Below are 24,429 nucleotides of genomic sequence, written 5' to 3' on the forward strand. Positions count from 1 at the left end.
GTAATTTCATGTTGAGTTTTATATTTTTCTGTCTTTATTTATACTTTTTTTTAAACTTTGTTATGAGTCTGGGAATTTTTCATGAAGCTAATGATAATTCCCTTTTCTATTTTTTTTCTTTTCCTGAGCTAGAGGCTATGTAGTTCCTTCATGCAGTATGAGTAACTTAGTAAAAAAAAAAATTTACTCATATTTCCACAATCACAACATTGAAACATTCCTGAGTGAAAAAGAAGAGGGAGAAGGATTCAGTTTAACGTAACATTAATTAATCTGGATTCTTCCCAGCAGAATTTGTGATGACAAGACAATAATATTGCCACATCACTGTTTCTCTGAATTTCAAGTTGCTCAATAGACATTTGACTGAAATATATATTTCAATATTTACTGTCTGCATTTATCACTTTATCACTACTTTGTTTACCATTTATAGCAAATATGTACAACAAGAAGTAAAAATAAAACTCTTGCTCATCACAAGTAATTAGAAGAAACCAACAGAAAGCTACAGATATTTTAAGTTAAGGAGTTTGAACTGTCATGGATTAAGCTGACAAGTAATAGAGCAAACATACTGAAGCAGCTATGGAGCACTAGTTTCAGAGTAATTTCAAGTCTCTGCTTCCAGTTTTATTGCTCTCTCTCCTTCAATCGAAACCCCTGAAGCTAAGATGAAGCACTTGTCAAAGTTCCAGAAGGGTCTCAAAACCAAGTACTCTCTCTTAAAGAGAAACTAGTGGAAGAGATATGTAAGGAAAAGAAAAAAAAAAAAAGGCTAAGAAGAAGTAATAGGGAAAAACTCAGGGGAAAAATGATCATGAGAAAAACCTCCCAAAGTACTGTATACTGAAGACTAAGGTAGAAAAAACAAGTGAAAACCAACAGAATCAATAAGAGAAAAGAGAACAAGTTTTATGATCATCTAAAGAAGTATTTTTACCTATTAACTGAGTAAGTAAGTAAGTAATGAGAATGGTCTACAAAATGTCAACTTTTTCTTGACTGTAAAAATAGCATAAATAATACAGGAACATAAGAAGAATACTGCCCCCAGAGTTAAAGACATTGGAAAATGTCAAGTAGATAGTGCTGAAATGGAGTTGGGGGCTGGGGGAAGGAAAAGATAAATACAAGGAAAAACGTTCTTTTCTTTGACACAAAACCAAGTACAATAAGAATAAAAGGGAAAAACATAAGGAAGCTGTGATGTACACTGTATACTTCAGAGGTTAAAGCAGACGTCCAGAAGGCAAACATCTCATACTCTTATCTACTTCAACTCATAAAATTTCCCATGAACTGTATTACTCACTAATCTTTACAAGCATGCAGAGTGGTTACTGAGAATGCTGTCCAAATAGCCATTACAGTAAAAGAACATAAACAATGCTGCATATCTGACTACAGAATCATTTTCTTTTTACATAAGAAACTCATGTCAAAAAAAAAAAAAAATCATGTCACTTGCCAGCCCAGACACTAAGTAAATGAGAGAATGAAGTATCTCACTTATTTCATTTTATCATGTATTTATACCAGTAATGTAATACTAATAAAAGTGTTACTAGTAAAAACATCTCAGGGCTAGGAGTTCATAGGAATTAATTAACCTGAAAGTCCACAGAGGAGGAAGGCCCAAGAAAGCTCACAGAGTGATTCTAACCATCCAAATTAAATTCAAATCTACATTCTTTTCCCATTTTGAGGAATGTAAACATACAGGAATTAAATTGCATTATCATGAGTAAGAAATTTAACCTATCACTTAAAAATTGGAAATTGAAGGATTGAAAAAAAGAACAAGCTGAAAAAGCACACTTAATTCTGATTTAATAGGCCACCCCTCAGCAGATGAGTGCAGTTAATTGAAGATGCACACTCCCCTACCTTGCTAGTTACCAGCTCTGCAACCTCTAAAAATGGCCATGCATGGCCAGCTCAAGCTTCTATCCAGAAATCTTCTCCTCTGTGCCATCAGACTTGCAAAGAAAAGAAATGTGAGAGAGAGCTTGGTCAATTGCAAAGGGAGAGCATTTCATGTTGCCCTGAACATCATATCAGAATGCTGACAACAAAGTGGATGGCCTTAAGAAGGAAGATTTATCTACACCTGGAAGGGGAAAGGAAGGTGTCTGTTAATCAACCATAGAGAAGATTGTAAAGGGCCAAAAGATCAGAAACCAAAAATGATTGGTGAAGCCTTTCGGTGCTTTGATTTCTTTCTACTGAAAAACATTAAAAGTGCAAATTTCCTGGGGAAGCAGACATAATATCCTTTAATATTCTTTTTTGTTATTTTATATTATTTTTCAATCTTTCAATGGATTTACACCAGTGACTGCCAAATAAATAGCAAGTCATTGCTAATACAAATGCATAAGTAATGCAATGAGACTGCCACAGTAGTGGTCACCAAAGCACAATGACTGATCTCAGTTGGTCCAGTGAATAAAATTTAGTACCGAATATTAGCAAAGAAAAAAAAATGTAGATCATGTTAGATCAGTACACTAAAATACAAAGTTGCAGACTTTCTAAAAGGTAGGAAACATAAGAAATGTTTATAAAATGGGGTGGAATTGTATTGTAGAGAACAAAAGAAATCTTGAAGGACCGTTAAAATGGAATCATAGAATTATTTAGGTTGGAAAAGACCTCTAAAAAATTGATTACAACCATTAACCTAGCACTAACAAGTACACCACTAAACCATTTCATTAAGTGTCACATCTATGTGTCTTTAAATCCCTCCTGTAGCGGTAACTGAAGCATTTCCCTGGACAGCCTGTTCTATTGGTTGACAACTCTTTCTGTAAAGAAATTCTTCATAATATGTGGAATGGTTATTACAGTGTTTGGCTTAGTTAAACAAGGTCAACATAGAGATTACCTTTACTGAAAGGAACCAAGGCTCTGCTGCTGATGTCCACCGCCTTAAGAATTCTCATTTCTGTTTCCCTGACACAAGTGTCAGACTTCAATCTAAATCAATAAGGTGATTAGACTCCACATTCTCCTCTGTTGTGGAACAAAACCTCAAAGCTTAATTTTGGGCTGTTTTTTGTCGAGATTATTTCACTTTTAATCACAACACTGAGGGATTCAGACCCATTTTAGTAAAAAATATAAGCCAAACAAATTATGGTGTCAAAGTACTTGATGAGCACCTGTGAGTGCACCTATCCTTTCTGTGAATTGGCATTTCAGAAGACATGTTAACTACTTTTCTTTCACTGAACACAAGCACCCACCAAAATCAATATTATATGTGTGAATATAGATGTGAAGAGAAACCATAACACAGTGATTGCTGGTGAAAAGTTCTGCCTTCAGACTGCATATATTCTGTTACAAAAGAATCTTTAAAAACTTTCTTAAGAATAATCAATACTTCCTCATTCTGTGGCAGAACCTTCATTTCAAAAATGACAAAGACCTTGTAGGGATAGAATACAATTCCAGTCAGATCTTACAAAGTTATAAGCTGTTTAAAAAATCAGCCACTAACCTTTCTGCTTGCTTCCCTCAGGAAAATTACAGCAACCTCTCAAAGTAAAGTTTGAGCTCTAAGAGCAGTTCACCTCTGTCATTATCAAAACAAGCAGGCAAAGGAAAGAGAACATATTTACTGGAAGCCAATATTCAGGTTCTGGAGACAGCAGAAAGGCCATAAGAAGAAAGGAGCCCACCCAGGCTGGTTTCCATTGAACCCACTATCTCACAGGTGTCCTATCTGAAATACCCTTAGCTCAGCAGAAGTACGGGAAAAAGATAAGGGTGAATAAAAAGCTAACTGCGTGGAAAGAACAAACACACCCAAAATATTCCTGCTCCTGGAGGAGCATTCTGAATCAGTGCTTGTTTTCATACATACCAACAAGACTAGTCTTCTGTCCATATCCTGAAAGTAAAGCTGACTGTGTTAAAGGCAGGGCTAGAGAAAGAACACCCAGTGAGTTGCAAAGCCAACAGACTGAAGCGATTCACAAGGTGCTGGGGCAGGCTGTTGGCTCTGAGGATCTTTGGATCAGAAGGTCTACAGGAAGTCTCTCAAGTGGAAGGGCAGTGTTGAAAGACAGACATTATGAAACCGAAGATAAGGATTGTATTACACCTTTTTATGTTTTCAGCCCCTGTAAGAACACGAAAAATCACATCTGAAACTTGGAGACACATCTGGAGCCAGATGCATTTCCTCCAGAGCAGAGAAAAATCTGAGGAAGTCAAAGACCCAAAGTAAAGAACACTGTCCACTGAAGAAGCTTCAGGAGAATTAGTCAAAACATGAGCCAAGGACCACAGAAGGCAAAGGCAGTCCTCTTAGCAGATAGAGCAAGAAAGCAAGTGGTCTGGGAAAGTCACTATATCCTGAAAGAAAATGAATAAAAACATTAATTAAGAAAAGATGGAAGCATTAGGGCTTAGGACCTCCTCTACAAATAGGGCCAAGAGGTCATTGACAAAACAACTTCATCTTGAGCAAAGATTGTTTAGAATGCTACAATACTGTAAAATGTCATGCCTGATGCATCACATTTTAGGCATGAAGAGCGACGAACCATCTAGAATGCTCTACAATTAAGGCTAAAAAGATTTCAATGATACCAGGTAAGTGCATTGACTTGGAGAATGAAGAGACACTGTACTTGGAACACTAACCTCAAACCTTGCTCTCTATTCTGTCAACTTGATTTTTAGCCTTCGTAACATTATTTTAACAGCTGTCAGTGTAATTTGTAAATACACTTAAGAGTATATATGTTATTGATCCCTTACAGGTTAAATGTACCCATTAATGCAGTGGATGGTAGTGACATTTGTTGGAAGGATTATATGCACACTGTGCCAGGACACATCACCCAACATCATTTTGTGTGCATTGTGCAAATTCATGATAACAGGGTGAGGGGACTGCAGAAAAATCAATCGTGGACAGAATTTAGTGGAAACTGTAGATTCCATAGCAGAATCTGGGTTTTCCGATCCCAGATTCTCTATGTGTATTTAAGATTTAAAACACTGTAGAAATTAAACATTAGCTGTCAAAAATTTACTGCAGGAATAAATATCCTCTGCCACTTAAGGAATCTTATTTTGTTTTAAGCCAACCATATAATCACTATTGTCTAAACTGATAGCTACTGGCAATGGCAAAGCTCATCACCTGCAAGCTCCCTTGCCACTGTTCTTTTGGGAAAACTATCTTAAGACAAACAGATGTTTCTGCTGTTTTAAACCAACAGGAAATGGACTGACTTTCTCCCTTTTCCTTTCCTAGAAACAGACACTAGCAAAGAAAAATCTTAGCACAGCTGTACTCAACACTCTTCTTGTAACAATATGTCTGTGTGGGAGGCAGGCAACTAGTGGGAACAAACAGGCCAGGGGAAGTGAAATGTAGCAAGCAGAAGATGAACACAAAGAATTAATTGGAAAGTCTGTGACTGGATTATTACACCATAATGCCAATACACTAGCAGGGGAAATAAAAGGGTGATGTACAAGGCTTCACTTTAAGATATGATCTGAATCCTATCTCAGCTGGTAATGTACACAACTGAATTAAGTATCAGCTGGCAATCTCAGTCCCTTACATGCAAATAGATGTTAAAATCATCAGAAAGCTTCTTTAGTACAAACAGACTGCAGATTTAGTGGCCAAGTTGTAGCCTTATCTTTAAGGAAATATCTTTAGGTCAGACCTGAGGAATGAATTAATATGTTGAAATACAGAATTCGTGCTTTGTGCAGATAAACCAAACGCTTAATTGTCACTGCTGGCAAACTGGCATCCTTTACTCACACTATATTTACATAAAAAAGGAAAACTGCCATTGAAGCTACTGCATTAGAGCCTCAATTATAAAATTATATAAAATATATAAAATATATAAATATAACCTAATTATAGAAGATGAAAACTTGAAGAAATTGATGAGACAAAGCCTTGCAGAAAACCTGGTTTTAATTGATTTGTGCTGGAATTATGACATTTTAAAGTAATGAAAAGCTTCAGAATAGAAAAAGGCAACTTTTTTTGAGAATGCCTTTGCTGAGAAATTCTTGCAAATTCATGCTGCCATCTAATGGTCTAAATCAGCTATTTACAGCTGAACAATTAAATCTGAACAATCACTTGCATTATTCTTTGGACTATTCTTTATTTCCCTCAGTTTTAATCCTTTGAAATCGGTATCTGTTGTTCAGAATGAAATAGTAGCATATTTAAAAAGATATAACCTATTTTAAGCAAACTTTTAATTTCTATTTCCAAGTAGTTTTTAATATTTCTTCCAAGTTTTTTTCCCCAAACTACTGGGAGGAGTGTGAGGAATGCAGAAAGGAGTTTTTGCAAAGTCATTCAGTAAAGATTTTTATCATCACACCTCTCAATCCTTAAAATACAAATTTTAAGGACAGAATCTTGCAACATTGATTGGAAATGCAGGCAAAGTACCTCTGATTCTGGCTTTTTTGGGGGAAGAATGTTGTACCCTATGACTAAGGTCTGAAGCTGACTACTGTAGCAAAGTAAAAATCCCAGAGGCACCCTACACTGCTCCCCCACAAACCAAGGGATTTGTTTGCTGTGATCAGTTCAACACAACAATCTCCAGAACTGAGGGTTCACTTCACGTGGGGACCAAGGGCACTGGTCTCCACAGCCAAACAGCTTCTTGCAGCAAAATAGTACTTTATTCAATCAAAAGCATTTCAGTGCCTGCATGCCTGCCTCTCCTCAAAACTGCTGCTACTCAGATATGTCCCTAAATAGTTTGTTCTTTTAATACTTTTCTCTCCCACTTCTCTCTGGGGAGAGATTTTTGTCTTTTTTTCAGTCCTTCCACTGCGACAGTCAAATTACTCCCACTATAGCACTCACAAAATTATTGCAAATCAACATTCTTAGGATTATTTCTCAGAGCAGGATTCAGCTCTAGATTCAGATGCCTAAATTTAGGTATGTAGTTAATGTGTAGAAACTAAGTTGGTAAAAAAGTGAAGCTCTGGAGAGATCCATACAAAACATAGACAAACTAGCTTAAGGCATGACAAACAGCATTCTGGACTAGGAATTGTTCTGACTAATTCTTCCACTGGTTATAAACAGAGACTGAGACTTTCTAATGCACAGGGAGAGACTGTTTGAAAGGCATCTGAGCTTGGATCCAAATCCCACCAGCATCCCAAAGAACTGCACCTAGCTGCCTAAAACACAAGCACACAGTACAACCTGAGATGCAGTCATGTACCTAAAACATCCCCATGATGTGACACAGGACTGACCCATGAAACAGACAAGTTTCTCACAAATAGCTGGAGTCCTAGTGGATTATATGAAACGCTACGATGACTGAACATAATTTTTAGGGATTCTGTCAATTGCCTAAACTTAGCTACGCAGGACCATTTGAAATGCTCTAGGGTATCTGACCTTCCTGACCTTTTGCCTGACCTTCCGCTGCCACTCTAGTAAAGGTCTCCTCTAGGTCTTCTGCTAAATCCATTGGTACCGTGTGGATGTCTCACACACCCTACGATGTCTCAAGCGGCATTAGAGACCTATGTTTAGGCGACTTAGTGTCCCACATCTGCCACAGCATATTTGCTTGGGGAAAAAAATCTGCTTTACACACAGCTGTGCATAAAATCCTCCTCTGTTGCAGCAAGCTCCAACATAAAACTTCAATAATGGGAACTCAGCAACAGATATTAGGCTAATCATGTGCCTAGAGTAACAAAAAGACTGCATGGACTAATCTGAATTTTACATTTTCCAGGTTGCTGGCCAATCTAATCAATAAGAGATCGAAGTCTTTCAGATCAAACAACCTTTTACGTTATGTACTGGAATATTTGTGCCTCAAACAGATGAGGCTCTCCATGCAGAGAGCAGTCTTTTGCTAGAAGGTAAACAGGGTGCTCAAGCAGCACAGGAGAACATCTAAAGCTCAGGAAAATTTCAAACTTCATTCTCTTTCTGTAAATTAGATAACTGGGTTGTATAACTGTAGGTATAGTTTTGGAGATGGTAATATCAATAGATTTTTACATTGTCTCCTGCATTACAACCCATGCACTTCAAATTTGGCTTCAACAGCTGTTCTGGCTAGATTTTTCTTTTTTCCCCTCATAGGACTATGTAACTTTTGTGAAACAAATTAAGTTGGGTGAGGATTTAGACTGCATTACTAAGCACTCGTCAAGTAACACTTCCCTCAAATCTTTTCCCTTTGATGCACTTATTAAATCTTTAGGTCAGCATTCATAAAAGAAACAAACTCCTCATTTTATTCCATTCTTTCACCATACAATCTTTTATAAATATGACTTGACAATTTTAGCAATTTATCCAATAATCACACAGTCTACTCTCTCTTTGATCATTAGATTGGATAACATGTTAGTTCACTATGAAGCTAGCAGCTGCAGATGTAGTTGGCCAAAGACCAGCCCTCAAGCTTTCTTTTATTATCCCCCATTTTTAAAGTGCTTGTTCAGTATTTAGGCACTGGTCCACAGGGCTGATATACATCACTTCAGGAGCAGAGAAGTCTACAGTTCCATGCAGCAACTGAGTACCCAGCAGGGGAGCAAATTACCTGGCAGGTAGGAACTACAGGCCCAGGTAGGATGATAGCCTGTGCTTTGTGACCAGGCAGCATAGCTGGCTCCACAGGAGGCAAGGATACGCTGCTGCCTTATTTTTCTGAGTTTGGTCTTGCAAAGGGCACTGTAAAGAAGCATTAATTAACATCAAAGAAAAATGTGCTCAGAATGGTGGAGCTATGAAAAAAGAGAAAAAGAGGAATGGTTTGTGCACTCCCCCATGCTCTGAGGAGAAAGGGAATAATCTTCTCCTTAGTCTGCAGTACACAATGTATATGCAGGAAGAAGCAACCCTACACAAGACCAAGAAGAAGGCTCAGTGCATCAGAAACTGTCCAAGTGCACAGAAGCTGCAGTTTATCCTAGGGACACCAAAACTTTGCGTGACATGCTTGCAGAGCTATCACACCATCCAAATTCCTTAAAACCAAGCAAGAAACTGCTTTAATTACTTTATTTCCGTTCTTTAGCTTGTCATTGTTTTGTACTCCCTTTGTTCCTGTATTTCACAAGTGTTTTTAATTTCGAAACCTCTTTTTTTATATATAGATTTTTCAGCCTCTCTAGATTGTGGCAAGACACAGATTAAGGAATTTTATATATTAAGAAAACAACTTCTGAATTATCCCAAAACACAAGGGTTGGGTTTTATGATCTCTTTAACACTACTTTCCAAACTAAAACATCAAAAGCTGCTGTTCAGTTTCTAGTGGTTTTATTTCTTGGCTGAAAACTCTTAGTTTAGGTAAATCTGTAAGATATAATTTTTTCTGTCACTTACAGACATTCTATAATTGAAAGTACTGCAGGATAATTAAACTTTAGGAATACTCTCTTCAATTCTAACTGAAGAAAAAAATAAAACAAACCAGCATTCAATGGTAACAAGGCAAGTTGGACAACCCTTAGTAGTCAGAATTGATACCTTATTTTATTGTTTAACTGCTCTAATTTAAACAGCCATGTTTTTAATTCTTTTTTTACATGGTTTAAGCCAATTGCATTTAAGCCAGAGATGCAAGGGAGTATGGGTTCTAGCAATGGCTACAGATATGGAAGTAAGCACATGTTTTGTCCTCAGCTCTGCCAATAGTTTTCAAACCTGACCCGCTGTCTCAAGGCTTGGGCTGTGCTGAGTAGCGTGCCAGTTCTCCTGACTCATGCCAAATGCTGTGCTGACAAACACGCAAGCTCCATCAGCTAGCAACCCAGCCCTGAAAGCATCAGCACCTCCTTCCCCAGAATCAGCCTGGAAAACCCTTAGATTAAAGAAGCCATAAAAATGAAATCTTCACCATTTTTAGCTTTTCTGTAACATACAGAGTTTGAACTGGAAGGTCTTAGTGTGCTTTTGCTGCAAAATTGCTTGAAATTCCAACCTGTGAGCTTTTAAATTGGTTGTATATAACTGGTAAATTTTGAGTGCCAAAAGAGTATTTTCCTCTATTATAATCTCTGTTAGGAATATAGAAATTTTGTTAAATAAGAAGTTGTCTAACATGGCTGGATTCAGAGTTGACAACTTTTTAAAAATCTCTGTCTTATCAGAGGCCATCAAACTTTCTTTTACCAAACTTCCATGGATTTTACTTTAATAAAGAAAATCCAGAGAAGACTCCAAGTTGTTATCTACACTGTGAAATAAATGAACTGTAGTATACAGATACACAAGCTACCAGAGACCTACGCTGGTAACTTCACGATTCAGCTCAGCCTCACACAGACCTCATCAGCCTGTCACAATATGCAGTACAATGGTAACAACCCAATGCTGTTAACAAGTTAGCCAGTACTGCATTCACTATCTTGAGTGAAGAGTCAGAATGAAAACATTCATACCTCATCCAGTTCCAAGCTGGACTGTGTTTTATGTACTTAGCTACCCTAAGAGGGGAGCTGACTTGCCCTGTACCTTCTAACTTAGCACAGGAAGAGACTTACAAGGCTAAGACCTTACCATGGTGTTAAACGCTGCCTTAAATGTCTTGCTCTCTGCCATGCTGAGTTTTGCATGCACAAAGCTCTATAAACAGCCAGTATCCAACACCTACCGTGGTGCAGCACTATCTGCACTGTAAGCAACAGGTAGCTAGAGCATGTCCTGATAAAATCCACAGAATTTCTATGGGAAAGTGTTACTGAGAACATTTGCTGCATTGAAGAGAACCTGTAAAGGATGCTCATTTGGGACATCACTTGCTTTCCACGTTGACCGCTAGGAAAATTTTCCCCTTTTCCTTTTTTCCTCTAACTAGTTTGCTTTCCTTTTCCATATGAAAGTAGCTATCACCATCACTATAAATTTATGCCATCAGCTGCAGACCTTGCAAATGGATGTTGGCCCCTTACAAACCTGCTTCAACATACCTGTGCAACATACTGCCTATATAAATATGCTCCACAGCATGTGAGAGAATAGTCCTTCACACACTTAAATCAACCTAAGTTGCCCTTACATTCCAAATACACCCAGTCCCTCTCTGGTGAAGGCACAAGCTCCCGTGTGACTAGAAAAGAAGATGTCTGAGTACAGTTGTTGTAAGTTGAGAAGTAACTTCTGCTTTCCTCTCCTCTGAAAAATTGATTAATTTCCGAGCAGCTTAACTTCCAGTGCTGGAGGCAGGAAATATTCAGGGACACAAAGTCTAGGGACAAATGAAGGAGGAGGAATCACTGCCACTTTGACATAAATCATCTTAGCCTGACAGGGAATCTAGCCGTAAACTTTGCATACGAATTGCAACTCTCAGATCATGTTTCCATGAGGTACTGAAAAGGATCTTTTGTGCCACTTGAAACACTAGACTTTACTGGTATAGAGATATGCCCTGGAATGAACTTAATAATCTATTTTTTCCTCAAGACATTAGTCTTGCCAGTATCAGAGTTTCCCTAATGCAATCTCCTAATCTTCGTCTGTATCTTCACCTATTTGAAAAGCACATTTCTTTAAACAGAGATCAGTAAACGGAATGCAGACACAGTATAAAAGACAAAGCTTCCAATTTATTTAATGTATTTTGTATCTTTTTTAGTAACAGAAAATAATCTACAGTCAATCAAAAAAAAACCTAATGCAGCATATTATCTACATTAATTCTCATACCTTGTTTTTAACTGTCTATATAGTCTGCATTTACTTGGGTACTTCAGCAGTACTTCTATTCCGCTACCCAATTCCCAAAAATCAGCAAATGAATGCTAAATACAATGTGGCAGTAGAAGAAAATAAATGTAACATATTATACCACAGGAACATAACACAGTGCTGCATCATATGCTTCATATTTCAGACTTCACTGGCTATTGTAAACGATCCAGACTGTGTCCCCAGGCTTGCCTGTGGCGAGGGTGAGTAGGAAGTGCCAAGCAATGCTGACTGGAAGAGGTGCAGGATCATGCCCATCACAGCCAGTGCCCCACAGCACAGCCAGGCTGAGCCATGTGGGCTGTGCTGAGCTGCAGGGCCCGTGCCCAGCAGCAGCTGGGGCAGTTCCCCCTTGGTACCACCTGCACGGCCCTGCCTATATGTGACAGCACAGCACAAAGTTTTCACAGTACCATCATTCCTGACTATTCCTGACAGGGTTGTCTCCTTGTAAGCAAATCCTGTAAGAGTGTGAATAACCAAGAGGGGTTAATCTCTGCTGAGGCTGAGGTCTGCATGCTGTGGTGCCCGTGGGAAACAGTCCTGGTCAATGCCACACCACTCAGGGCCCAAGGTAGCTGAAGGCATGGAAGATTATCTGTAATATCCACTTCTGAAACCAGCAGGTCTAATAAACAGCATTTAAATGATGCCTTACAAAGTCTAAGTGCCTTTCTTACTGCAATCATAAAGGGCCAGCACCTCCCTATGCAAAACAAGGTGATGAACAACTATTTCTAAGTCAGTAGTCCATCAACAGTACTATACAGATAATTTTTGTGCTTCCTCTTTACTCTGGCATCCATGTGTGTACATGGTGTGTGCACAGCGGGTATGTGTTCATGCAGATAGACAGGTATGTCCAGTTATTTACTACTTAGTGTTAGTTATTACTCAATTTACTAACCACAGTATTATTAGCTATTCTGCATGGGTAACTGCACTCAAATAAGCACAATGAAAAAGCAAGCACAGATTGTGGCCTTCTGTTTGTTTTGTGATCAGAAAAATCAAGTGGCCTTGGCTACCTAATGTGCCCAGAAAAATAACCTTCATGTATCATTTTATCCTAACACCAAAACATGGCTCTAATGAAAGAAAGTTTCCAAAGAAGCAAACTTATAAATTGAGCTAGACACACTAATCATTTTCTATGAAAAGAAATATTAAGAGTTAGCAACTGTTGAGTGTTTTGACGTTCCATTTCCACCAATACTTTTCCATAATTAAGTTCAGATTCCAGAATTCCAGATTTTATGCCTTTAACTAGCTTTCATTTTTTTCCAGTATAGTGTTATATCTGCTAGTCAAGCTAATCTCATTATAAAAGCAATTCAAATAAATGAAGGATTTCTAAATATTAACTAAACTCATTTCAAGCACCATAATTAGCTTTTTAAACCATGATGGATGTAAGCAGAGACACAGGTCAGCAGTAACTCGAAATATAAGACAAGTGATACAAAAATCAGGCACTGTTCCATACAGTAATTAAACAGTTTCTTCTATGTTATTTTGGGGTTTTTTTCATCTTCTATAATTCTAGGTATTGTTGTTATAAAACAACACAACCCACCAGCCAAGCAAATTAAAAAAAAAACAACAAAAAATCCGACTCAGAATGAAGTGTTAAAACCCTACACTTCCCAAATTATCATGATTTAAAAGTCTGGGGAAAAGTAAAATAGAATTAAGTAAACTGAAATATTTTCCTTCGACAATTTTGAAATGCTGCTTTTTTTTAACACTCCTTAATTTTTCAACATCGCAATAAATTCAATTTCTAATGAAGAATAATTTTGAACCAAAACACTCCTTCAGAGTTCATACCTCAATCCATTTGACAATTATGAGATGCATAAAAATGAACATGCAATCCATCAAGTTAAGCTTTATTAAAAAGGTAACATTTTTCACTGATAAAACATGTGATTAGAACTTTCTGACCTGATTCGGTTTGGTCTTTTCTCATATCACAGATCATATTTTGTCTCATTTTTGGAGCTTCAAAAGACCTAATCTAATACAGTTCCTCTGGGGACAAATATGGAAAAATGGGGAAAAAACCTGTCTCAGAGAAAGAAGTCTCCCAGATTACAAATTGACATAGTTCTGAATATAGGTTTCTAAACTGTTAAATAAAGGAGTTTTCCTAAATAAACATTGAGGATTAAGGAACTGAGAGAGCTGACCAAGAAGAATGGTTAAAAAACCAGAAACCTGAGAATGGTTTCAAGCCAGAAACAAAATGCAGTCCTTCCAATTTTATATTCAATTTCTAAGAAAAGATTGCTTCATTTTTGATGCCACAGATTCTAATCACATGATATGACAGCAAAAAAAAACCAAAACCTCTCTCTAAAGTTAATGCTCTTCTTCCTCACTACCATGGCTGTGTAATGTGCTTTTTAATGCACATAAAAAAATAAAAGCAGTTTCACACATCTTTATTCTTTGTGATGAGCTTAGGGCACCTGTCTCTTTTAGGAGGTAATTATGCATGTTTCTAAATAAGACTGCAAACACTGAAAATTTTTAGTTTTCTTTTACTCTGAAATAACCTATAAACTGTATGAATATTTAGGACATAAGGATAAAAAAAAAATAAAATAACAGAAAGAGTACAAACCTCTGATTGTACATGCCCCGGAAATTATAATTTGCTCTGTAATTGGGGATTGGCTTTGGATCTAATGGCCTGTAGATGGCAGGCTCTCCTCTTTTCATCGCCAGACCGTTCAGCTCCACAGTTGGTGTTATACTGCCTGCAAAAAAAAACAACAACAGTGTAAGGTGCTTAAACCAGACACACAAGTAGCACTGAGCTATAAAGAGAGACCTACACGATAATTTTTTTACACTTAAATTAAAAAGATGCAACTAAAAAGTCATTTCAGTCTCTGTAAAAGATGGGAATATAGATGCCAACTTAATCACAAGCAATGAGAAAGTTAAAAATCTCTCTCAGTGCATTCTCTATGCAGTTTCAATTGATTAACCTTCACATATGAATGAGAAAGTCAGTGTAATAATCAAGCTGGTTATTCATCTTCCCTAAGTATCTAATAATACATTATGATACTTCCTGAAAGAACTAGAAAGAGAATAGAATAATGTGTCTTTCTGCTGAATACCACTACATAAAACCACAAACAGAACAGAGTGTCATTGAAACAAGCATGAAGTAACAGGCAGTACTGCATTCATTCAGGAATCTGACAACAAGTTAGAAAAAATGTTTTATTTGCATGAAAACTTAAGACTATGTCTAAGAACTAATGGTCTCATAGGAGTGATCTAACAGACTGAGCATACAGCTCCTGGAAATCAGTGCAACTACAGCCATCTACTGGTGACAGAATGCAAAAATAGAAGGCAACCAGTACTTGCCCACTTGCATGGTTTCAAAAATGCTAAATAAGCTACATCCAGCTTTTCTTTCCTTTTTTTTTTCCTTAGATAAAACATTCAGCTCCAGTAATCCCCTCTTACACTGTTGTAAGAGAATCCTAAATGAGCTAAATGTGCATTCCAATAAAAAGAAGTTAATATATTCTGAAAATATTTTCATGAGAGATTCAAATAAATTTACCCTTAAAAAAGCTATGATTAATTTTCCAGTCTGACATTGAAGCTTTATATGCCAAGTGATGGAAATGTTTATGTAACACTTAAAAACTTATACCAACAAAAATTCTTATAATGTCCAGAGCATGACATTATTATGAATTCAAATTTTTTATAAAAATACAAAATGTCATTTTGATGAGAAGTTACCTGTGCATATACAATGCACCTTTCTTGGAGAAAAATTAAAGTGTTAAGTGATAAAATTTTTAATTAATTATCTTAAAGCCTATTCCTCTTGTTATCAGATTTTCCATCTAAGAATATGCTCAAAGCCAAAAAACTCTAGAAACTCAGTAATACTCTGTAATGTAAGAACCAAACATAGGATCACTTTTCACAGAGGTTTGAGACTTCTGCTTTCTAGGCAGCCAAAGTCACAGTGACTGTGAAGGAAACAGGGCAATACCAGTTACCTGGGTCTGGAGAGGCAATGTACTGATCTCCAAAGGAGCAAGAGAACACTACCACACCATTCTCACACAATCCTTCATGGCCAATGCTCAGGATAATACTCACAAGTTCTACAGGAAATTTACTCCTGCTTTTCTCTTTCCAACATAGAGAAGATAATCTGCAAAATTACTTCATTTTAAGAAATTGGCTGAAGAATACATTTTTAAAAGAGGGGAGGGGCAGACAAATTAAAGGGGGAAAAGGGAAAACAGAAAAGGGGCGAGGGAAAAGGATTGTTTAAAACTAAAAATGAGAAAAGATTCTCACCACTTGATTTCCTTTACATTAGTCTGAAATGAAGTTATTTTTTTTTTCTTTATTGATCAAGACAGAACAGATTACCGACATGTGCATGAGATGTGTACCTCACAAGGGTTTGCATGCACTCAAGGCAACTTGCAGGTAACAGCTCAAAAAAAAGCTTCCAGACACCAGTATACATTTTTTCTATTATTGAAATAAGTTTCTGAAGCCACCTGAAAGCTTTCTGAAAGCACAGGTTGCTCTGAAGAAAAACTCAGCATGCAGGAAATTACCTGTCAAAGTTCTCAAGTTCCCAGCCTTTTGTTTATGCCAGAGATGCAATTTCACAGGATTGGACTGGATAAAATATCCAACTTCATTGGAAAGTTAGCTAAAATAATGCTTTGGGAAATGTGTTTTAGTTAATTCAGTCTGGTTTTCTCCTGTCTGCTTATCATTGATCACATACCATCACTTTGAACACATCTAAGCATTTTCTAATTAGTATATTCCCTTACAGTTCAACCATTTTAGATATGTGCATTAAAAATTCTTCCATGAAAGCTTACTAGATGTTCTGCATTATCCCATCATACTATAGCTATGTTGATTTTCATGCTAGAAATTTAAGTATCTTGTTAAAATTACTTATTTAGTGCTATAATATATCAACACAAGATCTTAAGACTCAGAGGAAAATGTCATACCTGGATTATTGTTTACATTGTTTTTGGGTGGTCTAGGCGTTGGCTTGGGAAGGGTAGTTTCATTCAATGCTTTGCTAGCAGCAGCATGTTGGGCCTTTTTAATACTGCTTCCTTCAGCTTCCCATGTCTGTTCTCCAAGAGTCAGCTGCACTGTGAACATCTTCAAAGACAAAGAACAGGTAAACACTGGCAAGATTATCACTGTGGATTAGAACAATCTGTATAAAAACTTCCAGGGCTGAAGAGAAACCGCGCTCTCTTTTCATTGTATTCAACTCCCAGATAATGCATCTGATTCTTCCAGAGATCAGTGAGACCTTACCAGTGAGCAACCTTTGGCCCTTCAAATCACAAAGTAAAATAGTGTAATGGTAATGTCAATTATCAAAGAACAGAATAATATTTAAACCAAGTAAGAATGACTTCAAACCGATCCTCTGCTCTTGGAAGACTATGCACAGGTCAGCTATGATCACATTTCTTCATATATTTGAGTATGTTTAGTCACTTTACTTGTAGAAAACAAATACTAAACATGTTACAAGAAAAAAACCAATTTTTAAATTATTATTAATTAATATAAATGACTACACACTTCTCAAGGCAGCAGAAAATTTGGCCCAGATAGTTTTACAGAGTGAATTAATTTCTCACATACCCAGATTTTTAAAAATAATGCCTTTTGTTAGGGCAGAGTCACAACTCAAGCATGTTCAAAAAGATAAAGTAAGAAGCAAAAAAATGGTTATCTTTTTAAATGAAACTGCAGTTCTTAATGTAAAACCTATAGTGAGGACATAAACTGTAAAAATCCACAGTTCAGAAATGGACTAACTGATAAAAACCATATTTTTCAAATTCTGTGATAGAGGGCTATTTCAAGTATCCATGCTGTGCAAATTGTGCAGATAAAACTCAATGCATGTTTAAGATATTAGATAGAGTCTATCTTCTGTATGATACATAAATGTTCTGTTTAAATTTGAGCATCTGAGAAGAAGGGGAGAAAAGCTAGAAACTCAATATATTTGCCATATAATGCCTAGAAAAAAGGCAGGACTTAAAAGTCAGATACACACAGTAAACTAAGAATCACCTACCTCAGAAAACAGACTAACTTACTTGAGTCAAAGAAAAAAAATATCTACATATTAGTATGAGAAGTATATAAAGTAAAATTTTAATTTTGACAGCTCTCTATTTTTAAACTTATTTAAACTTGCTAGATTCAGGACCAGGTTTTTAGAGATTAATATGGTGGGCAGCCTTTAAATCTGCCTTTACATATACATTTTTTTTAGCAAGTATTTGCAAACAAGCATTTGAACACAAGTATGTATGTGTCTCCCAACTCAGCCCTCTGCACATGCACATGCTGCATTCAAACTGAATGCTATAAATACATACTGGTGTCTCAATTACAGCCTTGAGTTTTGGCCTACTGTAATTTTCAGAAGCACAATGCAAGTCTCTGTATCACAGCTCTTACTGCCATGTTGTTTTTGCCACAGCAGTCACAACAATTTCCTCGTGGAAGAAAGAGAGAAATAGTCTCTTAATTTTACACTCTGTCAAACCCTACCCCCACCTGAAAGCTAAGATGGGTATTAGAGCTAAATACCCATAATTATATAAATTACCTACAAATATATATCCTTATTACTAAAAAAGTTGAAATTTGATTTCTGGATCTAAAGTTTATATATTTTATATTTTGCAAGAAACTATCAGTACAACATTTTTATAGGAGGAGGAAAATCCCAAATTTAAATGAAAATATGATTAATAACAGCTCCTTATCTACTTATAACTCTTAGTGCTTAAAGCAATAAATAGGAACTCCAGATGATAAAGGGCTTGCTCAGTAAATTTCTGCCAGTCAGAGAACCTTCTCACTTAACACATCTGCCAAAAAACCTCCTGCAAAAACCTACACATAGAAGTAGGTTTACTCCTTTATTAAAGGAATAAACCTGCCTAAATCCAAACTCTGGAGCAGACAGTGGAACATTCAAGTCCTGGAATACCAGAGCTAACAGTTCTGCTATTGACTGAGAGACATTTCTCACCTGAGGAAACTTCTATTCCTTACACCCAACATCATTGACCTGATGTCCAGAGAGCAGAAAGGCAAAGGCCACCACGCTTGTGCTTGTTTCCACTCTACTGTGCTTGTAAGGTCAGTCTCTCTAAGCTCTGACAACTCTTTACTCCTCACTTCTTCTATGTAAAAACTTCTCTCCTCCTTCCCAGTTTTTGAAGTGCTACATCCCTCACCCCTTTCCCTCTTTTCTGTACCACCATCCACATTCTTTTGATACTATTCCTTTTAAATTTGTGTCCTGAAATGACACTGATGTGGAAGGACAGAAGATATGATCAATCTGACTTACGTACTCCAAAACATCATTTATGCTAACAAGGACTTTCTGATTTTTCTTATGATGAAGAATCCACCTGGAGAGCAGACTCCTAGAAACCCTAACTGCACTGTTAGGAAGAGCCACTTCTCTCCCAACTGCACTGTTTCTAGTTTTCCATTTCACCCCAATTGTCTAAACTTATTTTCCAGAGACTAGAAAAAAAGGGTATAAAAATTTACTAGTATTTGTGGTCACGACACAGACAGCTATCTTGTAGAAAATGTCTGAAAATTGTGAAAACCACCAGTGGTGAGGAACAGAGTATATGTAAGAGCAAAGCAATATGAGAAGCTCCTTGAATGGCCAAGAGCAACAGCAGCACTACATCCTTCAGGTCATGCTTCCCAGGACAGATTCAGGTCTGTTTCACATATTCTGTCAAGTATATAATCATATTACTAGCAAGACATGATACTAAACTGCTAAGAGAGTCATAATAAATTCTATCTCTTTCTTCGTTTTTCATAGGTCAAAACCTGTGTAATCTTATTAATATCACCCTTGTTCTTCATTAATTTCTCTTTTTTTTATCTCACTACACAGATCAAAATTAGACTTAATATCCTTCTGAGTCTATAGAGCACATAATTGTTTTTTTTTACCACTATGAGCACAATGAAAAGAATGAGGTGAATTGAAAAACTGAAAAATTAAGAAAGTCATTGAAAATCTGGATTTCAGAAGTGCAGGTAATGCAGACTTAATTCATTTCACTGATATCAACCCCTTTAAAAGTAATAACAAATATATCATAGAATCAATAAAGTTGGAAAAGACCTCTAAGTTTAGTGAGTCCAAACCTTGACCAAACACCACCACACCACACCAACTATAGTACTAAGTGCCATGTCCAGTCATTTCTTGAAAACCTCCAGGGATGGCTATTCCATCACCTCCCTGGGCAGTCCATTCCAATGCTTAACCACCCCATCAGTCAAAAAATTTTTCATTATGTCCAAACTGAACCACTCCTGGCACAGTTTGAGGTTATGTCGTCTTATCCTGTTGCCAGTTGCTTGGGAGAAGGCTGCCCCCTTCCATCTGTGAACAATTTCTTATCCTACTAAAATTTTAAGCATAATATAAACATCATATAACTCAAATCTCCTTACTGCTGAGAAATGTAAACAGCCAAAACCACACCACAACCAAAGCAATTGTTTTTTTCACAGAAATGGGAAAAAAAGGTAACACTATAAACACAATAGTGAGAAGTTACAGAAAGCCCAACAAATTTAATATGCTGCAACCTAAAACCAACCAGCCAGTGTACCCTGTGGTGGCAAACACCTCCAGGAAGAGGAAGAGCACTTCAATTTCCATTTGCAACAAGGGATGTTAAAAGCAGCCCCGCACCTCCTGACATCATTTCCACCACTGTAACATGTTCAGCATCACCAGCCAGAGCTGAAGGTCAGTGATTTGGATCAGTTCTGCACTAGCTGGCAACATAGTGCGCAACACAGGAACAAGGGGCAAGGGCAGAGACAGCCCACGAGGAGCTGAAACTGTTACCAATCTACACCCTGGCCCTGCTGCCTCATGTGATTGGCCACTCCAGAAATACTTTGTACAAAGCAGCTACTAATTATGCCAGTGTCTCACTCAGATTTTTCTAGGATTTTTTTCCTCCCTCAGTTTGCTCCTAAGCAGGGAGGAAATTCAAAATTATATAAAAAAAAATACCACGAGGATATTCCTCTGTATTCCCCAACATCTGAAAGCATCCCGATTTTTACTTATTAAGTTGGACATCCATCCATGAAGTGGCCAGAATTAGCTGTTAAATCACTAGAAACTTCTATGTTATAATCACATTATGAGTTTTAGTATAACCCTACATTGTAAAGTTGCACAATAATGAAGTTTGTGCCCTAGAATGCAAGACTCAAAGATAGACTATCAACTTCATGGACAAAAACTTGCATGAATAAGCACTTTAAAAAATGTCACAAATTTGTCATCACCTGCATTACCATGAAACAAATGCAGAAGAAGTTATCAGAGGCATGCTGACTGCAGAGCAAGATTCATGCAGCCTAAAAAGCAAATGCCCCAGAAAGATTACGGAAGGGTGGTGATACCCTGGAAAGACCTTCATGAGGTCTGTATAAAGACCGGCAAATGTAAATTTGAAGATGAGAGATAAAGTAAAGTACAAAATGATCTACAGGGCTTCTGTAACAGAAACACAGGCATACTTTCTGAACGTGTGGTATAAAAGAGCAGCAAAATAAAGAACAGGAAGAAAGCCCTTACACTAGAAATGTAGCTGGGTTTGACAAGCACATTTGTCCAAACCATGATATTATCTGTTCAGCATGTAAGGTATGGCTCATCACCTGGAACTGTGACCTTACCTTGGCATGAGCAGGCCCTCTTTCATTCAGAAGCTTATACTGGGGTTGAATTCTATTGAAACGGGCTAACTCATTTACCAGACACATTGGAGTTTTCTCTTTGGGGTTTGCCATGTTATCTTGGAGAGGAGCTGTAAATAAAGAGTCTGTAAAGTTTTTGTGGAGAAATGTACTCTTCACAACTTCACAAAGCTTTGCAAAAGCAGCATGCTTAAAAAAGGAAATACTTTGGCTAACCACAACTTTTGCATATATGCTAAATATAAAGTTTAAATAACATTTATATATTAATCACACGAGACTATGTAGTTCACAATAACAATTTTTGATTACATGCAATTAAAAAAGCCCCAAAATTATTTCTTTCCAAAATGTCTTTGTGAAAGATGACAGGGCAGGACAGCATATGCTTATTTTATATTTTCTGTGTCACCAAAGTTTACTGTCAGGAGTATACCGGTTCCTAGAGTTGACTACTCTTTCAGAATTGAAAATTCTGAGTTTTTCCACTCTTTGAAGCAGAAGTGGGTAGCATAAGAGTTATGAGACAAATACAGCAGATGAAACCCTGCAGTCCCCACTTGTTTCTGCCAGCTTCTTCCCAGAGTTTTAGACTTTTCTCACAATACCCAAGTCACTCTCAGAACACTCCCATAGAACACCTCCCCCTTTAAGGATTTAGTTCTGCTTTCTTTAGACTGTTTCACCTTCTGTGGGTTTTTTGAAATTTATTTGTATTTATCCCTAACACACACACGTTGTCACTCTTGCTTAAATTGTTAGGACAACACTTCTGCATTTTACACCCAGTTCAGCATAGAAACTACAGCATTTATTAGGCCACAAAGGAAACACCAAATACTGCCAAGCATTCAGAAGACATTCTGTTCTAGGGAAGAAAAATAAACTTGGAGACCTTCCTGCCCCACTAAAACTTCTCTATAAAAGATACACTGAGAATTTGACAAAATAGACATGTTCTTTCCTGAGCTTTTATATCATAGATTAAAACTTCACTCCAAATCTGAGCTCAATAAAGAAACTAATCTTAGTAAACAGTTTATTTAGGCAAAACATTTTCCTATGTGGGTTTTCTCCTTTATTTTAATCCTCTTTAAGACCTAATTATTATTTTTTTTAAATTAACAAGTCATCAAAAAGATTTATTTGAGCACCAAAGAAAATATATCTGGACCAGCTTACCTGGTGAGTTGATCAAAGATGTGGGATCCACAAGGCTGGCAGCAGGACTGCTACAGCTGGCAGCCGATTCTGAAATGGACCCATTCATTGAGGATGGCAGACTCAGTGTATTTGTAGCTGTAACTGGCAGGGGTAGCACCACAGGGGCCATGGTGGGTCCAGACAGGTTTGCTGTAGTCTGCATTTTAACTTGTGCCATTGCCTGTCACTGCAATAAATACATTGTTATCAGCAGAGCACTCTGGATTTTGACTGTCCAATGACTACAGTGGTATTAGCAACACTCCTTTTTTGCCCCTGGATCCACATCACAAAACTGTCCACGAAAGTCATGCCTCTGCTAACATTACTTCCAAATGGATGCACAGAGAAACAGAGCTCAGAGCCAAAAAACATCCCTGGAGAAGAACCTGCACACCTTGGCTTCAGGTTCTGTTTTTCAATGCTGGGGTCACCCTGCCTGAAATATAGCAGGAAGAATTACTACTCTAGAATTAAATTCTACACAATTATTCTGCAGATGAGATAAGCACTTGCCAGTATCTTCAAGAGAGGATGACTTTGCAACCAACTGCCATAGCAAACTTGCAAACTTTGCCATTGTTTCTCCAGTGAAGTGCACCTTATGTATCAAATAAGGCCACAAGAGAAAATCCCTATATTTTTTTTGGCCTGGTACAAAACTAGAAAAGGGGGGGGGGGGGGGAGGGGAAAGGAAGAAAATACAAACAAACAAGCAAAAAAAAAACCCCACCAATGATGCAAGTTCTTTAAAAAAAAAAAATCACTGCTTATTCAGTCAACAAGTGAAGTACTTCAAAATCCTTGCATAAATTACTGGCAGAGGTACCAGGATTTCCTAAACTAGCCTTTAATCCAATGGCTAAAACATTTAACTGGAATATGCCAGGTACTAATTATCTCTTCATCTGCTCAAATTAGTTTCTTTCTTGCCAATACCTGTTCTCAGGCTAGGTCTACATGCATAAACAAACCAGGGTTAGGGCACCACTCCATATTACTCACTGGAGTATGCTCCTTGGCAAAATCTGGGCTACTGGCTGAAAACTCCTGCTGCCGGAAAAACTATGCAGGAGCAGTTTATGGGCCTGCAGGCATCCCAGGTAATCCACTCAATTAAGAGAGAAACCAGTCATTGTCAGTCATCTGGGAAAAAGGTTTGGGCTTCTCCTGTCCCATTAGGAGCAGGATGATATATTTTACTCACCAGTATGTACATAGACTGTATTATTTGAGCTGATCTGTACAAAGCAGATAGAGAGACAAAACCTGTGAGAGCCAGCAAGTGGCCTGGGCAACTGGGACTTCTCCCAGCAGTAGCTCTGGTCCTGCTGGCTATGGCAGAGCAGGGGTTCAGCTCTCATCAATCACAGGCTTACCACCAAGCTCTTTACTCCTTCTGCTGGGGTAATTCTCCCTCCCCATCAAAAAAAAAAAAAACAAAAAACAAAAACAGAAACAAAAAAAAAAAAAAAAAAAAAAAAAACCAACAAAAAAACAAAAAAAAAAACAACCCAAAAAACCCATTCAACACCTGAAAAACTTTCTAATGGAGGGCTTATTGAAATGAATAACCTATATAAAAAATTTTGTTTACCATCAGTATTTTTGCCCCCCAATCCATTAAA

The 24,429-nt window shown here is 37.3% G+C and overlaps 1 protein-coding gene across 3 annotated transcripts in view; it reads right to left on the reverse strand.

Annotated features, from left to right (window-relative positions):
- Positions 1–24,429, reverse strand: part of STAU2 (staufen double-stranded RNA binding protein 2) — a 170,798-nt gene that overhangs the window by 128,286 nt on the left and 18,083 nt on the right. For all 3 annotated transcript variants that reach the window (XM_053995765.1, XM_053995840.1, XM_053995685.1), the window contains exons 2-5: positions 22,781–22,988; positions 21,578–21,708; positions 16,795–16,954; positions 14,391–14,526 (exon numbers count right to left, since the gene is read on the reverse strand). In XM_053995765.1, the coding sequence (XP_053851740.1) occupies positions 14,391–14,526; positions 16,795–16,954; positions 21,578–21,708; positions 22,781–22,979 (626 nt within the window). In that variant the 5' untranslated portion in view covers positions 22,980–22,988. The remainder of the gene's footprint in view (positions 1–14,390; positions 14,527–16,794; positions 16,955–21,577; positions 21,709–22,780; positions 22,989–24,429) is intronic.

The sequence above is a fragment of the Vidua macroura genome, chromosome 1, assembly GCF_024509145.1.
Source record: "Vidua macroura isolate BioBank_ID:100142 chromosome 1, ASM2450914v1, whole genome shotgun sequence".
Classification (NCBI taxonomy): Eukaryota; Metazoa; Chordata; class Aves; order Passeriformes; family Viduidae; genus Vidua; species Vidua macroura.